General features: G+C 36.0%; 2 protein-coding genes and 1 non-coding gene across 3 annotated transcripts in view; 1 reads left to right on the forward strand and 2 right to left on the reverse strand.

Annotated features, from left to right (window-relative positions):
• The window catches only part of LOC140153211 (mediator of RNA polymerase II transcription subunit 6-like), a 51489-nt gene that overhangs the window by 21699 nt on the left and 10799 nt on the right, over positions 1-18991 (reverse strand). The gene's annotated exons all lie outside the window — the stretch shown is intronic.
• LOC140152229 (uncharacterized) overlaps positions 1-18991 on the forward strand; it is a 42187-nt gene that overhangs the window by 1020 nt on the left and 22176 nt on the right. The window contains exons 3-12 of the mRNA XM_072174531.1: positions 2663-2818; positions 3845-4116; positions 4750-4930; positions 5160-5357; positions 5776-6006; positions 6250-6428; positions 7135-7367; positions 8424-8753; positions 9266-9565; positions 10265-11517. Coding sequence (XP_072030632.1) covers positions 2663-2818; positions 3845-4116; positions 4750-4930; positions 5160-5357; positions 5776-6006; positions 6250-6428; positions 7135-7367; positions 8424-8753; positions 9266-9565; positions 10265-11517 — 3333 coding nt within the window. The remainder of the gene's footprint in view (positions 1-2662; positions 2819-3844; positions 4117-4749; positions 4931-5159; positions 5358-5775; positions 6007-6249; positions 6429-7134; positions 7368-8423; positions 8754-9265; positions 9566-10264; positions 11518-18991) is intronic.
• Positions 13886-13958, reverse strand: Trnaa-ggc (transfer RNA alanine (anticodon GGC)). The gene has a single exon. It is a non-coding gene; the product is annotated as a tRNA-Ala (tRNA).

Below are 18991 nucleotides of genomic sequence, written 5' to 3' on the forward strand. Positions count from 1 at the left end.
GATAATATGTGACACGATCTGGTCCATGGGCGCCAAAGGCGGCAAATTTGAAAATGAGATAAAGGTAAAAATATGGAGTAAAAAACAATACATAAGAAAATAGACATCAAAAAACTTCATAACTTTAGAACCAAGTATGCTAGACCTTTGGTGTTTTCAGTAAATGATAGACTATTGCATGTAGGCTATAAGGCCATAAAAAAGAAATTATGTCTGAGACACATTTGGTGAAAAAGCTAAGTGCTATGCGTTTTTTTTTATTTTTTTAAGAAAATGAGCTATGCGATATGCGAAAAAAAATTTTACAGTCAAGGCACAATATTTATATTTTTTCTTTTTGATATTCAAATACAGAAACATAGTAATATGTATACACAATGATAAGTTTTGTTTGTCTCTTTTACAATCATGGTGAAATGTGTACAAAACAACAATTAAACTGCAAAAAAGACAATACGATACTGAAAAATATTTAAAATATGAACATGGCAAGAAAAAAAAATAAAAATAAAAATAAACAAATTACGGCCAAAGCGTAGCGCTAAGCGCTAAATTGGATTTCACATAGCAATGCACGCGGATTCTTTTTTTCTTGGCCTAATGTAATATTTTTGCAGTAACTTAAAGGCTTAATGTACGATTTCCTTCAAATTTTAAATTTGTCATTATATACTCAAAATGCTGAAATATTACTAGTAATAATGATCGGGAATGGTTTCTGTCCATTTTGAGCTGAAATAATGAGGTAACCTGAAAGAAACACTGCTTGTTATTTTGACCATTTAACACGCGGTTCTATGGGCGGACATAAAGTCATAATTTCTTGAATTATGACTTTATGTCGAACTTTGCTCTGTTTACCTACAAACACAACACAATTTGGCTGATTCCATTTAGGTGCAAGTTGGGACATGTGTAAACATTACAAATATGCCAAAAAATCAGGTTTGAAAAAAATTAACCAAATTCATATTATAAGATCGTACATTAAGGCTTTAATTTCCAAAAATGCCTCCTTTGGCCCCCATGGACCAGATCATGTCACATAATGTGGATGGATATAAGGCCAAATAAAATGAATAACATCTATCGTTTCTGCCCTCACAGATTTTTGGAAATTTTCAAATATTTTTGTTGTTTTTCTTATTTGCTCCCTTACTTTGTTTCTATTTGGTATGATGAAAACACAAGTTCTTTCATTCAATGATTTATAAACATGTTGTAAACACTTACGGTACTTTCTTCAAGCTAGGTAGAGCTTTTGAGAAATAACAAAATATAAGGGACCTCCTCCGTTTTTATGATGTGTTGACAAAACCTTTGCAATTGCAATTTTACACAGACATGAGTAAATTTGTAACAAATTATCAAATAATAAGGGCCTCCCCATCAAATTTTGAGAAAGTCTGGATGATATACATGGACTTTAAGAATTTAGAGCCCACCACTATAAAAATCAGGCTAGCTACAACCATGATCAGAATGAATGATAAGCAAAGATAGAATAAGTTAGGTCAGAATAAGTGATAAGTAACATTATAAGTTAGATTGACCCATTTTTGTCAACTCCCCTTACCCAATGACCCTATAGGTTTTTTCATATAGTTGTCACCCATTGACTCACATTTTCAGAGAATTTTGATCATGTTTCTGATTACCTGCCATGGGTTTTTCTCTCAATTAGCATGATTTTCAATATTTGTGAAACAATATTAATTTTAACCACTTTTTGACATTTTCAAACAAAAATGTGCCCGCTAATTTTATAATTTGTCAATGTTATGAGCAAATTGTCATTGAATGATCCTTTTTTGCAACCAGGGGCATAGCAAGTAGGCGGATACATGTAGGGTTGACACAAGTCCAGGGGCCCGAGGTGTCAGGGCCTCAAGGTCTGATAAAGGGCAGCTGTTAAAAGGGCCTGCATTGCTCCTACATCCCTGTTTGCAGCCAGTGGGGTGTCCACAGTAAAAGACCGTACTCCCTCAAATCCCACCCCAATGCAGACAAGGAAAAACATACTATTACTTCATAAACATTTCAAATGATTATTCCATATAAACAGTTTTAAAATCCACACAAAAAACAAACAGCAGGTTAATACAAATACCAAACTAGTATTAGTCAGAAGGAAATGAATGTAGGTAAGAATATAATGGAATTGATTTTGATTGAGTGATTTAAATCTAATAATTTTTCCTTCCTTCCTTCCTTCCTTCCTTCCTTCCTTCCTTCCTTCCTTCCTTCCTTCCTTCCTTCCTTCCTTCCTTCCTTCCTTCCTTCTTTCTTTCTTTCTTTCTTTCTTTCTTTCTTTCTTTCTTTCTTCCCTCTTTCTTTTTCTTTCTTTTTTTTTTCTTTCTTTTTTCTTTTTCTTCCTTTCTTTCTTATTCGTTCTTTCTTTCTTTCCTTCTTTCCTTCTTTCTTTCTTTCTTCTTTCTTTCTTTCTTTCTTTCTTTCTTTCTTTCTTTCTTTCTTTCTTTCTTTCTTTCTTTCTTTCTTTCTTTCTTTCCTTCCTTCCTCTTTCGTTTTTTTCTTTCTTTTTTTTCTTTCTTTCTTTCTTTCCTTCCTTCCTCTTTCTTTCTTTTCCTCCTCCTCTCTCTCTCCCCCTCTCTGTCTCGCCCCCTCTTTCTCCCTTCCTTTCGCTCTTTTTGTTCTGCATCAGGTGGCGAGGCTGGTCCTTTTGCCATAGAAACTCATACGTGCTGTGGGAATGAAATCCTGCCAAGAGATTCAGAATTGAAATGTTGCAATCATCAACAAACATATAATGACTCAACACATATTTGCTGTGGCTCTGACATCCATAGAAATCAAGAAGGTAATTTTTACCAAACAAAAACCACTCATCATCCTATATTTGTTTTTATTCAATGCTGTCCTTCTGTGAACTGTTACAGTATTCACAATTATATTTCATTGATTTGAGTAAGAACAGCTGTAATGACATTCTCTGAAATTGAATTATTTTGAAATTATGAAATGAATAAGTTTTTTTAAAGAACTTCAAAGTGAAATAATTATATATAGGCTAATGTAACCCATTTTCAGTTATTTGATCTCTTTTGCAATATTACAATTCACAGTTGTATATTATAATGCTTTAGTAAGTAAAATTGCAATGAAATTCTTTGAAGTTGAATTATGTAAACTTACAAGTGAAATAAACATACATAGTAATGAATTTCATTTTAAGTTATATTGCTGTATTTTTTAACTTGCTACAGTGTCGGTTTAGTCAAACTGACTGAAATAATACACACTTTCAATGGAAATTTTTGATGAAGAATGGGTCAAAAATGTTGTGAAAATGATCTTTCTATGTGGAAACATGCTTCAGTCCTGATGGACCAGGCTCAAGCAAGTTGCAAGTAGTGACAATATTGAAATGCCACTGCATTATAATGTTTCTCCCAAATCGCCAAAGGCCCAAAAAGTCCCCTTTTTGACCCAATAAGTTCTATTTGCGATTGTAGCGAGCCAACATTTTATTATATGCCTTTTTGATCAAAAAAACTCCAAATTTTGAAAAAAGATCCACTTTTTCAAAATCCACCCCCTAGTCCAAAAAGGCCCAAATTTTGAAAAAAGGTCCACTTTTTCAAAAACAGCCCTCCCTCACAAACAATAAATCCTGGTTACGGGCCTGTGTTGAATAGTCATTTGATTGGTAGGCACCAAACCTGAGTAGGTACCAGCCATTATTTTTGTTACAATTTTTAACAGGATTCTTAAAACATTTCACTCATATTGGGGGGGGGCAGCCCATCCCTGTGTGCCCCTTTGATGCTATAACACTGCATGAACTTAAATATTCAGTCAAATATTTAATTTTTTTTATTCACAGATAATTTAGTATGCTGTGGACAGGACCCGATGAATCGCCATGAGCAGACCTGTTGTCAGACTGGTCCAAGAACCTATGCACGACTAGATGGTCATGGTTACTGCTGTGGAGCCGACAAAGTGTACATGCCTCATACACAGCTATGCTGTCACACTGGGTTTCTACCGCAGATGAGCAGTGCAGTGCATGATGTCCCTCGAAGTCAAAGACATGGCATAGAATGCTGTGGGCTCAAAACTTATATCACTTCTACAGAAATCTGCTGTAATGGGGTAAGCCTATTAATATCGCTTATTACAGGAGGGAACTATTAATGCTGTCAACCCTTCCATTTCTTGGAACAAGATGCAATGAAGTGAGGCTATTTTAGACTTCAAATTCTCTGTGAGCACTAAAAGCAAGATTGAAGGTCTAAGAGATCACAGGAAAGAGCAGGAATTGAAAAATTATATTTTTAGAGGGAAGAGAGACTAACATTGTTAATTGCCTTGTAAGGCTGGTTAATTTTCAGTGGTGGTGCCACAGGGGGCATGGGGGCAGAACTCTTGCCCCCCTGTTCCCTCCTCAGTGAAAAACCCAAAATTACAATTACGCAATTTTGAGCAATATTTGTTGCATTTACCCCCCTGAAATTCACTTTGCTCCCCCCCTCCCAAAATAATTCCTGGCACCACAGGTACCACAAATCAAAAAACCAGGAATCAACCCATTTTGGTCCCTTTTTTCTGTTGTAAGACAAAATGTAAACATTTTACCAAAGTGGCCAAAAAAGTGGTCAAAAATATAATAAATAGGTATCCTACATTTAAAAAAAAACATAGCATGCAGATATTTTGCCAAATGTTTTTGCTATCAAATCTTTTTATAAATTGTTTGCATTATCTCTGTCTGTTACTGTTTCTCAGGTAGTTCATGACAAGGATGACCATACATCATGTTGTGGTGACCAAGCATACAATATACTTGATCAAGTATGCTGCAATGGGATTGTTTCGGACATAGTGGATGGGAAAACTGAATGCTGTGGCAAGACCTCTTTTAATCCTACCATTGAACAGTGTTGCCTGTTTAAAGTTAGTTCATTAGGTAAGAGAGCATTGCGAACACAAAATATTTCTGCAAGTGATGGACATTATTTTTTGATAAATAATATTAAGTATCACTGAATGATTTACATCAGCCAATTAGAACTACTTTTACCAAGGTTTTCACTCAATGAAAATTGAAGTAAAATATCACGTGTTCATGATGTATAACTTTCGACCAATGACAGGTATTACCAGAATATTAAATTTGCATAATATTGTACTTTCAGCCAATGGAAAGTGTTGTGGTAATCAGGCTTATCACCCAAGTGATTCAAGTTGCTGTAATGAGCGCATCAATGATGGCATACCAGAGATTGAGGGTGTGCAGAAATGTTGCAGAGGTTTATCCTATCTTGAGACTCAACAGATATGCTGCAATGGAGAGCTATGTGACCAACAGAAAGATATGAACTGCTGTGGCAAAAGTAAGTTTGCAAAAACATTGAGTTGACACTTCATATGCAGAATCTGAATTCAGATGAAGAAATCTCAGAATGTGTACCATTAAAGAGATGGAAGGGAAGTGGAGGTTCACCAGCCCCCTGTCAAATCTGCAGAAAATTGCACAAATCAGCCTATTTCTCAATTCCTGGATCCATCCCTGAAATAAGGAACAAGGGTAGGCTTACTTGTGTACATGAAACATGTTCCATATTTTTACCAGTGTATCTGTAACCATATACACTGTACATGGGGAGGGATAAGTCATGCATTGTATACAGGATGGCTTTCTTTTTTGAAGCACAATTGATATCACTGCCCTAAGTTAGTATCACTAGAAAAATTGCCATTCCATTCTTAACAAATTTCAGAATTACTGGAGAATGTGTTTTTTTCTAACAGATATGTACAACACAACCACACATCTGTGTTGTGCACAAGACAGCATCGTAGACAGGAAAACGTCAGCCACACGGTGCTGTGGAAGTGGTGGGTTCGAATCCAACTCAGAGACTTGTTGTGAGGCAGCCAACAGGGGATTTGCTGGTCTAGGAAGAAGATGCTGTCATCAGAGTGAGGGCGTGGATGCATACAATCCAACGCAAGATGTATGCTGCTCATGGCGTGGTTACGGTAAGAATTTTGTTTGGGACAAGTGACTGTGTGACTGCACAATGTGTGCCTATCATACATACTGTTTGTCTTTCTGTGTGTCTGTGACTGGATTTATCTCTCTCAGTATTTGTTTCTGTGAGAGAAGAGAAAACATGTGATAAAGTAGGAGAGAAAGAGAATGAAAGAAAGAGTTGAATAACAGCCTATTCAATTGAGTTTTAATTTGGCTTCCATTGTTTTTCTCCATCTTCCTGACACCAGAGCGTTTGTATCCTGGCATACCAACATCCGATGCTCAATGCTGTAGACAGTATCTTGTGCTCTCCAATCAGCTGTGTGATGGTTACTATGGTATTGTTAATAAGACCCATCCTGATGATGACAAGGTGTGTCGTCCGCGTGGCTCAAGGAATTATATTACTTACAATTCAAACAATCAGGTATGTGTGATCAGTGGCCAGTGGCGGCGCCAGCATTTTTTTCAAGGAGGACATTAGGGGAAAGTTAATTTCAGTGGGGGTGGAAGCAAAATCAACTAATTTGGAAAATTTTGTAATTTTGAGTTTTTACTGGAGGGCAAGAATTCTGACTGGGGGAAATTCCCCCATGCCCCCTGTCAATGGCAGACCCCAGCCAGGGGAGGGTGGAAGAAATTTGCATCAAAACAAGCCTTTCCCCATTCCCCAAGCAGTGGCGTGTGCAGCACATTGAAAGTGGCGGGGCCAGGTTGTTCAGTTCCCCGAATGGAGTCTGATTAGGAGTGTAAGGTGCGGGTGTAGCCCACACTGCGAGCGGCTTGACGCGAAGCCCCTCACGGGTGGGGTTCTGGGGTTTTAGCATTTTAAAAGGCCAAGGAATCCTATTTTGAGGGGGGCAAATTTTGATGTTTTGCACCGTCCCCCAAATTCCCCGAATGACCAACAAAAGTGGGGGGGCGGCTGTGTCCCCTCTTACGCATGTCACTGTCCCCAAGTAAAAAGTAGATAAGATCATGAAACTTGTCATCTCATTGGGAAATCCTATGCTCCAGTTAGTTTATATGTAATAAACAAGGTGCGCATGTAAAATGGGGACAGTCTTTGTGTAATGGTGCCTTGTAAACAGTTATTCAGCAATACTTATTGAAAAATTATTCTTTTACAACAGGTATGCACACGTCTTGGCACAGTTATGTTAAAAGGACAAGAGCAACAGATATGTGGAGGAAGTCTATATGACACAGACACTCATATATGCTGCCAAGGGATGGTGCATAGCAAATATGATAAATTGACTGGTAACACTAAAGTCTGCTGTCAACCAGGAATACAGGCATACATGATTGAATCACAGACATGCTGTGCTGGAAGAGTTGCTGATATACATCCAAGTGTGGCTGGGTAAGTAGCACTATGGACCACAATGGCCTCATCCCAATGGCATAGTTCAATAAGGCACCAGAAACAAATATGTTCGATCTTTGGATCGACCGTCAATGCTGCTTCGATGCTTGTTATTAATGAACTATCAATTATTTAATCAGAATTAACGCTGAATTTATATTGGTCAATATCCCTACAGGCACAAATTACTATTTTATCACAATTAACAATAGTAAATTAATTGATTTCATAAATAATAGGGATCGACCAAGCATCGATGGGCGATCGAAAGATCGAACTAATTTGTTTCTATTGCCTAACATTGAACAGAAATAATGCAAAATTTGACCTCAAGTTGCAGAGTATGAGTTTTTGTACCCACATTTTCAAAGGTCATTCAATGAATGTACAAATGTATTGGGGTTAAAGAACTGTGCCCTGATAGATGGGCATGTTGTGGATCCTAGTGTGGTTTCACAAAATGGGATTTCATCCTGTGAGTGTGTTAAACATCATCACTGGAGGACAGTATGTTTAGCCACAAACACACAGTGCCAACTTTGTATTAGCCAATCAGCGATGCTGTTAGATGATGCATGTGATTTTATGACATTTATGTCTCCTACACAGTGAGTCTCATATAATGCCCTCTTTTTATTCATGTGTATTTACCTCTTGACTCAGGCTCTCCTGTGAAGACTCTAACATTTTATAAAAATGCACCCCCAAATTGAAACCTTCACTGCATTGATTTATACAGGAAAGTTAAGAAATGTTCTCAACTTTTCTGATCAATGCTAGCTACTTAAACCAAATTCTTGATCTTGCATGCTAAAGGGCCTATGCACCCATCAGCCTTATCAAATTGAGTTATGATGATTAGCCTATAATTATGGTGGAATCGACAAAATAAAAAAGACTTAAAAATTGATTAAGGGTTTACCTTATATGTTTCAAACATAAAATAGTGAACACATTGATTCTTCTTGCAAGTGTTCCTACCATTGTACTGGTATTAAAAATCAGCAATAAAACACATTCTAATCAAACATCTGTATGTTTTGAATAACATAGGTGTTGCAGAAATAACCCCTATGACACCAGAACCGACACATGCGATCAGAATGGCCTGATCAGACCAACAGAGGAAGTGCAGCGCCATCCCAACATGTGTGGATACCAACCCTACCATCCTGATGAACACTCTTGCTGTGGTGGGGATGTGCTTATTGGCTGGGGAGAGACATGTTGTTTTGGATACAAGTTTAATACCAGCACAGATGGCATCAATGCAGGTGGATGTTGCGGGTATATTGGGTACAATCCTGATACGCAAATCTGTTGCGGAGAAAATTTGGCGTACAAAGCCAGTCCGGGTAAGATGATGAAAAAATTCCTATCAAAGTGGGTTGATGATTGTAAGAAACATGATACGAGGCATTCAGACAAAGCTGTTTGATGAGCTATATTTTGTCTACTGGTATTTAATACAGTTTTACAATATTATAATCAAAATACATATCAACAACTTGACAAGTCCCATGGCTAGAATTTAACCATGTCTAATTGTCTATACATACAAATGCTTTTACCCTCAAACTCCATTTTCTTACTAAGTCAAGGACTTTAACTTGATCAAAAGACTGCAATTTCATTAAAGGACCACAGTTTTCCCAAATACTACAGATCACCAATAGACCACATTTCACCAAGACTGGAGTTTTGCCAAAATACCACAGTTTCATCAAAGGACCAATTTTGCAAAAAGACTGACATTTCACCAAAGGACCAGTCCACAGTTTTACTAAGAGACCTCAGTTTTACCAAAAGACCACAATTGTACCAAAAGACCTCAATTTCACCCCCCCCCCCCCAAAATAAACTCAACAACAACACAATTTCACATGTTCCAGTAGACTTTTCAAGCTAATGAGAATTAAATTTCTTGATTTTCTTCTACATATTTCTTTCTCAGCTGTGACTTGTTGTGGTCATGTCTTATGGGACCCAACTACCTCTGAAGACATCTGCTGCAAAGGGTCCCTCCAACCAATCCAATCTCCATATGGTGATAGACTCAACTGCAGTGGTCAGATGGCATACAACAAACATAGAGAGACTGTGTGTGATGGTGTCAGGTATCAACAAAGGCATGGGCACTGCTGTGGAAAGAAGTTGTTTGATCCGATGGAAGAAATTTGTTGCAGTGAGCAAGTGTAAGAATTGTCTACTTGTTTGTTTTGTTTTATTTTTGTGTATTTTCGGGGTGTATATTTGTTTCATCTGTTGATTGATGATATAAAAGTGCTTAGAAAATGTCTAGAAGTGCTGGTTGTGCTGAGCAAAATTTTGCTTTTGCTAAATCATGTTGCTTATATAGCCCAATAATAGGTTTGAAATAATCAACCAACAAGCTGATGATCCAAAATAAATATCCAAAAAGGGAATAGAGCTTCAAATTGGGCTATTCCATTTAAAATCCACACTACCCCTGTGGAAGATTTAGCTAAAGTCAGCCACAGAGGGAGTATTAATTTTGAATAGAATAGACAATTGGGTAACTACCATTTGTAATACTCACTCCAGTTGTGGAAGATATGGGTAAAGCTATACTACAGAAGGAGTATGGGTTTCAAAATGATTACGTCTGAACAATTACATTTGAAAAACATACGCCCCCTGTGGAGGATACTTTCAAAATCTTCCACAGGGGTAGTGTTGATTTCAATTGGAATAGCCCAATGGTGTTTGAAAAGAAGAACTCACCTTAATTCTTTCAATCTTACTAAAATAAAGTAAACAAGATAAATGTAAAATACAATCACATGGAACAATCTGCTCAGAATAAAATTCCACACAAACAATCAAAGCAACTACAGCAACAATTCGTTAATTACCAAATCACTTCTCCACAGATACCCGAAGTCTTCACCAGATACCCGGTGCTGCGGTAGCCTTCCCTACATCCCAAGTGACACGTCAACAATCTGCTGTGAGGGATCAACGCTTCATTATGATGCACAGGGAAAGCAATGCTGTGGGAATCAAGCCATCGACATCCACCAAAAACAATGTTGCACCGTAGGCGATATCCCTTACGCATACAAGACAAACCAAAATACATGCTGCTCTTCAAACAACGCTCAAGATACATGTTGCCATGGAAACCTCCATCTCAACATCAAGGATGGCGACTGTTGTGGTAGCGCAGTCATAAGACATCCTGATCTTGAGATGTGCTGCGATGGTGCAAAATTCTCCAAAGAATACGGAACACACTCTATGTGTTGTGGTAAAGGAGTTATAGACTCTAGGGTGTACACCTGCTGTAATGGTAGAAGAATTCGGAAGCAATTACAAGGGTGTTGTAATAATCAAGTATTTTCCAAAAATAGAGGGGCATGTTGTGGTTCAGAAATATACAGTTTTTCTAATTCTCAAATATGTTGTAATAATACACTTCACGATTCAAATTTGTATGGGTGTTGCAATCAAAATGCATACACAAAGGGTAAATATGGCTGTTGCTCCAGGGAGATCTTTGATCCTGCGAATCAGGTTTGCCAGGAAGGCAAGATTGGTACAAGGGAAAGACGTCAAACTACACTGGCTGAAAGTCCCCTGTGTAATGGCATCTCATATAATGAGGCTAAAGAAGGGTGTTGCGGGACAACGCTATATGGTAAAACAGAACTCAGATGTTGTAATGGACAAATTTATAATCCACAAAGTGCCGTTTGCTGTGGGAATGAAATAAGTTTTAAAAGAAATGGTGCATGCTGCGGAGAAACAAATAGAGCCTACAATTCACACAAAACGATATGTTGCAATGGTGTGATACGCCGAAGGTTTGACGTAGGCACAACAGAGTGTTGTGGAATGAAAAACTATCAAAACGTGACACAGATGTGTTGTGACGGCAAAGTACATGATAGATATGATGGGGTTTCTAATCTAGAGTGTTGTGGCAATCAAGCGTTTTCCCCCGAAGTAGAAATTTGTTGTAAAAATTCAGTTGTGGACACTACTTCATCATATGTCAAACCAAGTTGTTATACCAAGTTATATGATGCAGTGTCAGGTGCTGTGTCTGATGCAACAGTATGGGTGCAAAAAATGATAGGTCCAAATAAAAGAAAGGCTTATAAAAGGAAACAGTACTTCCATCTTTAAATTGCAGTAAATGTGTTTTGTTTGTAGATATATCACAGTGTAAAAGTATTATATAGATTTGTTTTACAGATAGATATATTATTACTTATTTATATTTATGTACTATGTATGTATGATATTGGTACTAGTCTTATCCATTAACAGTTCAGAATTAGTCTAAATATTAGATTAAAGTAGTTTGAGCACTGGATCCTGTTATCAGCAACATAACCTGAATCATTTGTTTGGCACTGAGCCTGGTTGAGAGAGTATTAGTCATTTAGGAGAAATTTTCAACAGTTTTACTTGTGCTTGGGGCCATGTGCCCCTATGCTTCTATATAATATGCAGCCATCTATAATAATCGCTTTTTATCAAATATTGCTTATACCTTCCATTTTACAAACTAAGATTTGAGTCGCAGGCAGTCGCTAATTTTACTATAAATGCATAGGCATAGATAAGGGGGATGGTCCAAAAAAAGACTTCCAATATTGGATTTAATCTGCAGGAGGTAGAGATATGTAGTAACTTTTGTTCAAGCCTATGTAATCCTAGAGTTAGTTTGTGGTTTTATGGGGGGGAGTAATTAGTATTAGGGTTAGAGAATAGGTGCATGACTCATAAGAAGAAAATAATATAATATAACTCTGTATTTATAAGACACGGAACCAGTGCAGATGTCCTCTGTATTCTTGAAATAATTATATTCTTGCAGTAACGTTACAGCATTTGTTATTATATTTTTGTAATATTTTGTTCTTGTTTAACACTTTAACAAGTATTGAAATATGATTTTGTAAGTATTGAAATACAAATTATTGAAATATTAATATTTTGTACTTAAGTAGTCTCTTTAAATGAAATATATTTTGAACACATTACATTATTCATTAAAAATGTTACATTGTTGTAGTTTATAATCAAAATATGAAAAAGTATAAATTTATGTGTGAGTAAATTACTCAATGTACAAGGTATGTGAGATATTTTACAATATTTAGGCCCAAGGCCTACCCTCATTAGATGCAACTTAAAGTTTGCAACAGTGAATTTACTATTTTATATTTAAAAATGTGTATATTTTTATATAAGTTTGTGTCGAATGAACATAAATTATGTTCTTATTGTAAAATAAATATATTCTTATTTACATGAGTACATGTATAAACATGAAATATGTTTATTCACAATTAATTGTGTATAATGAAGATTTTCTGTTAGGTTACATTGGGCTATTCCAGTTGAAATCCACACTACCCCTGTGGAAGAATTTGGAAATATCTTTCACAGGGGGAGTATGTTTTTCAAATGTAATTGATCAGGGTTAATCATTTTGAAACCCATACTCCCCCTGTATACGGGCTTTACCTATATCTTCCACAACTGGTGTGAGTATTTCAAATGAAAGTCATCCAATTGTCTATTCTGTTCAAAACTCATACTCCCTCTGTGGAAGACTTTTAGCTACAAAAACAGAGGTAGTGTGGATTTAAATGGAATAGCTCATTTCCACATTCAACGAAACCATAAAAAATTGACTGCTCAGTGCCAGAAGTGGGTAAGTGCAATAGCTGCCATGTGTAGATAAGTACAATATACTGTGTGTGAATTGCCACATGTTCACAGGGCAGCTATTGCACTTACTCACTTCTGGCACTGATCACTACCAGTCGAAATATGTTTGATTCATGTAAGGAAATTGCATTCGGGTTCTGCAGCAATAATGCTTTGTTTTTGTTAATATTCAAGAAAGCCAACAAAATATAGATAAGTTTGAAAAATCAGTAGAAACTTAACACAAAATTGGCTCTTCCATTGAAAATCCACACTATCCCTGTGGAAGATTTTGAAAATATCTTCCACAGGGGGAGTATGAATTTTGAACGGAATGAGCACATGTAACACATCTTTTTGAAACTCAGCCTCCCTCAGGTTGAATCTTCCACAGAGGGTGTATGAAATTCAAATAGAGCTGCCTAATATGATAATTCCATTTGAAATTCATACTCCCCTGTGGAAGAGATATTTCCAAAATCTTCCATAAGGTAGTGTGGATTTTAAATGGAAGAGCCATATGTGACCTGTTCCCACAAAATGAGCATAAAGTTGTTTGGGCATTTTAAAAGACATTATGGAGGAGGAATAAAGCATCATGTTTGGTATACTTTTAAAGCTTATGAAGTAAGAATTTGCAAATCTGGATTATATGAGAGTCAATTTTATGCTTATTTTGTGAGAGCAGGTCACAAATGTTTAATTTTCCTATCTAATCAGTAAACCTACTTGAAACAGAAAATGCATTTTATAACATAAGAAATTATGTTCTTAACAAACACATAATCAAATATTAGAAAGAATAAGGAAGGGAAGCAAAGAAAATATGGCTGAAGCAGGATTCGAACCGGTGACCTCTGGTTTGCCAGACCAGTGCTCTACCATCTGAGCTATCCTGCCCTATGATGGACGGCGATCTCAATTGCCAATATCTTTGCTTGTGCGCTGGTTAGAGCCATTAAACCATGCTGTTGTGTGGCCGGGGATCACACCCGGGGATCACACCCACATTACGATACACCAAGGAAGCGACAGTAGAGGGGATATGTGAAGATACTGCTTTGCCTCCCTTCTCCATTCTTATAACTAGGAAGGAAATGTATTATTTTATTGGCAGTAGATATCAAAAGATAAAAGACAATATTTCAAATTGGTTAACAATATTTACATTTTCTTATTTCTGAGTTTTGATCATTTTCATCTTGTAGGATAATTTGAAAATTTATAAAAGCTCACTGCACTTCCAGACATGATATCAATTTAAAGGGTTTTTTAACAAAGTGGAAAAGGTAGCTGATAGCTGTTCAAGAAATTATTCAAAACATTGCTTTGAAACAAAGTTACTAGTATACTGCATTCAGTGTCAGCTAAAACAAACAAATGTTTTGGTTTTAATCAAAACGTTTTAATAACATTTATATGTCAGGTTATACGTATGATGATGATACATCATTATATGCAACAACAAAAATGCTACAACATTTAAAACTATTATCAAAATGTTATTGTAAAATATTTTTACAAAATATTTTGTCAAAACTGAAATAACATAGTGTTAGAATCGAATGTTTCATAGCAAGTTTTACAAAATGTTTTTTGAATGTTATTAAAACGTTTTATACCCTTTATATAGCTTTAACATAACCCAACATTTAAACGCTTTCTGTAAAACGTTTATTGTTTGCTGGGTTAACTTTTGTAAATTTTTTCTTCTGAACAAGCAGTATAGATATGAAAGTTTTTTACAAGTTTATCATATTTATGTTCCTTAAAAGTCCATATTATACATAGGCAATAACTTTTGTATAACAACTTCTTGGTAGAGGTATCATTAAAAGAAATAAATGGAAAACAAATACTTAATAAAGTGTCTTCTTTCATCTGTTATTCTAATTATTCTGTTTAAGTCAAGTATTCAAGAAATGTTAAGGTTATCAGGGGTGTGAAATCTCCTCTTTTAAGCTGAATTCCTCTTTTTTGGAAATTTCTTTTGAGGCAAAATTTTAGCTTTTTCTTTCATTTTCAGCCCATTTTGAGCATATTTCAGTGCTTTTCCTCTTTTTTCCTCTTTTTTGAACAAAGTTCCTCTTTTTTCAATAAAGGTCACTCACACCCCTGGGTTATGGGTGCGGCCTAACTTCATCCTAACTGCCCTGCCTACTACAAAATACGACAGCACAAATACCTGCAAGCATCCCACAAGATCCTATTGCGCAATCACCCGAGCATACTTACACGCTAAAAAAACTCTGACAGGGCAGCGTAAACAATCATGGTTTGCTATCCCTGGTCTAATGCTGCTGATGGGTCAGTAGTTCAAAAAAACAACTTTTCTCTTCATCTTCCCTTGTGCCATAAAGCAGAAAAAGATTTAGGGTTAATATTGGTTTTGTGAAGAAATATCTGAATTTAGTCCAAAGAGACCCGACTCAAAGAGAACAGACGAATATTTGCCACACATCGTTCAAGTTTGGTATTTGAAAGTAAATTTTTAAATGAAAACTGACTTTCTAAAGTTAAAAAGTAGAAATGCAGTACCCACTTTCCTTTTCAATTACCCAAAACATATGCCCTAATCCTAATCCTAATCCTAACCCTAGCCTTAAACATAGCCTTGACTCTAATCGTTATCCGACCCTATAACCCTAGCCTAACCCTATCTCTAATACTAATGCTAACCCTAACCTTATCCCTAACCCTAATCCTAACCTAAAATACCTAAACCCTAACTTTAACCCTTCGGACTATTATTGGGGTGCCCTAAAATTTGTCATTTGGATGACTGATTCAAGGAGAAATAAGAGGTCTGGGTGGCAGAATGACAAAGCATGGGTTTGTCTATGTCAAAAACTTGGGCTTTTGGGTGACACTCGGTGACGGGGATGCTGAAAAAACCAAACTATGATACATGTTACCTCCAAATTTGAAGTGCCCCCTCCCCGGAAATCGGGTCCAGCCCATTAATTTGAAGGGTCATTTGTCTCAAAAGGGTTAAAGTTAGGGTTTAGGGCATTTTAGACTAGGGATATTAGCATATAGGGTTATTGTAAGGATATATGGTACCGGTTAGGCTTAGTGTTAGGATTAGAGTTATGGTTAGGTTTTGGGTTGGGATTATGTTTAGGGTTAAGATTAGGTTATAGGTTAGCATTAGGGTGAAGTCTAGGGTTAGGCTATATGATAAGAGTTTCAACCTGTACATTACTATAGACCTGTAATTCCTGTAAATACATGTCTTTTATTCAAGATAGTTCTTGATTGTGATTCAATAATTAATTCATTGCAAATGCCAATTTGCAGTGCAGTGCACTCGTTCAATGATCATTTATTTTAATAGTCATGACTTTATATGCAAATAATATATAAAAATAATATATATATATATATATATATATTCTCGAAAATTCCAGATTGAACTTCGATGAACTGAATAATAGCCGTCAGACCGCTGCAGTCATCAAGAAACTGGGAATTTCCCGCATGCATAATACGAGAATCGATCGTAGTGACAAAACACGCACGTGAGTTTGAATCACTGGAACAGAATAATGGCCAGATCGAGGGCAACCCAGAACGAAATTGAAGCGTTAATAAAAGGACACTGAACTTTTCTTTGCACCCGGGGATTCTTGATAGTACAGGGTGAGTAAAAAAAAGTGCAATAGAGCAAATTAAGAATCGATATTTATGCAAGAACCAAGTCAAACTTTCCCATTATTGAAAATTTTTATAAATGCCACACTCAAACGTCAGCTTCTGTGAAAATATGAAGTGAATCGCGACTACCGTTTAATTTTTATAAGTCCTTTTGCTGCGATACCCAATTTCGTTATTTGTCCATGAGATACCATGTATTTTGAATGAGAGCACGCAATGCGCGGTAAAGGCATTAGCTCTGAAACTGACATCAACTTAAAAAAGGTTGATTTTTGCGTTATTTTAATTTCTTTTTTCTGTTCAAACAAACTTTCTAACATTACTTTAAGTCCTTGATACCTCACTCGACTCCAACTCCAGTTTTTTAATCCCAATATGTCCAACTAATTTGTAATTCACTCCACTTCAATTTGCGCGCATTTTATTTTGACATTTGAAAAAACCCGCCTACAAATGTGTATGTTTTTGATTGAGAATAAACATCTTTAAAGTAAAGGTAAAATGAAAATAACAACAAATAATGTTTCTTTTCCTTAAAAAAGACCAAGGGCAATAACACTTTGGGTGATCCGTTTAATTTCAATGCCAATGAGGTTAAAAAAATCTTCCAAATCTACCTTACACAGAGTGCGCTGACATTCAAATTTTAGATGTCTCTTGTCTTGGACAAACATTAAAATTGGGTATCGCTATAAAATGTGTCATAAAAACAAAACGGTAAATGCTATTAATTCCTTTATTTCTTCACACAAGGTTGCTGATGACTATATCATATATAAAATGTTTTCAAACCTAAAAGGTTCAACTCGGTTCTTTAATAAAAATGGATTCTTTTCTCTATTGCACTTTTTTTTACTCACCCTGTAGTAGTATCAGGTCTGCAGACTTGTTCAAACTAAATCTTTTGATTTTTGTGACTCGATTGTCCGAAAAACATGCTGAAATGCATGTTTTTTGGGGTTCTTTTTTCCAAGAAATTTGTAAATTAATGAACTTTATTTCTTTTTAGTGCTAAAAATGAATGATTAATTGAGCCATGTTTTATTTGGCAGAACTTTATATATATTTTTAACCCCAAATAATTAGTGCTGTAATAGGTTTTTTTCAGGGGCATGTAGGTGACATGATCAAGGGGAATGAGTCGGATGTCTTTTTGTGATATTGGCAAAAACAGTGTTCAAATTCTTTTGTTTTATGTTGTTTTCAGCCATATAAAATTGCTTATAACTCGGTATGCCTAACCAGATGTCCGATCAGTGGCGTAGCGTGGGTCATCATATTGGGGGGGGGGGGGGCATTTCCCCACTTTCCTATGGTCAAATCTCTACAAATAACTTTTTGGTGTCATTTTGTGCTAAAATGGGGATCGATTATAAAGAAAATGACCTCTTTTGGGTCACACTTAGACTTGGGGTTATTTTAAAATGACCATTTTAAGGGGTCATTATATCCAGGAAATGACCCTCAACCTTTTCAACCACGAATATGGTCAAATAAACGTGACACTGCATGAAAAGGTTAACAATTTGATCACGTTGTTTTAAGAGTGTATATATGCTTAATTGAAGTTTTATCATGTCTATATTTAGCGACAAAATGTTAAGTTTCACCCAACTCAAGATCACCTTTAGAAATATATCATTTTTTAATATACATCATTAAAGCAAGTAAGTAAGCAATACGTCATTATAGGTAAATAAATTATTTAGTTTGAACTGATGTGCAATATATATTTACACATCCGGCACACTATCAAATAGATATACTAATATTTATGTATCTATATCTCAAATATATCTGTGACGCATGATCCCGATGATGTATATCTTTTATCTTGAATCTCTGATAGGCGTATGATATGGTTATACAGACAGCCATTGATAAAGTTAAATAGCTTTAAATAATGACCGCCGCTTTCTACTATATTTCCACTTTTGCTGAAAAGAAACAAAACGAAATGATTCTTAAGATAGTGAAGAGGGGTAAACCGGGGGAGGGGCATAAAAATATCAACACAAATCCATCAATTCAGATTAATATTCAATCGAATTCAAAAGCGGGTCTAGAACATGACCTAGCGGTGCTTGCACTCAAATATTGAAACAAATAAAGCGGACACACAAGAGGACTAGTATGCAGGATTCACGATATCCCAAGGCTTGATACAATTAATTGGTGTTATTTCCGCCCAAAGTGCATGATTTCTGGAGGGGGGGGGGTCACACTCAATTTCAATTTCTCAATAAAAGTATTATGCTAAATTGCTGTTTTTATAA

The sequence above is a fragment of the Amphiura filiformis genome, chromosome 5 (genome assembly GCF_039555335.1).
Source record: "Amphiura filiformis chromosome 5, Afil_fr2py, whole genome shotgun sequence".
NCBI lineage: Eukaryota > Metazoa > Echinodermata > Ophiuroidea > Amphilepidida > Amphiuridae > Amphiura > Amphiura filiformis.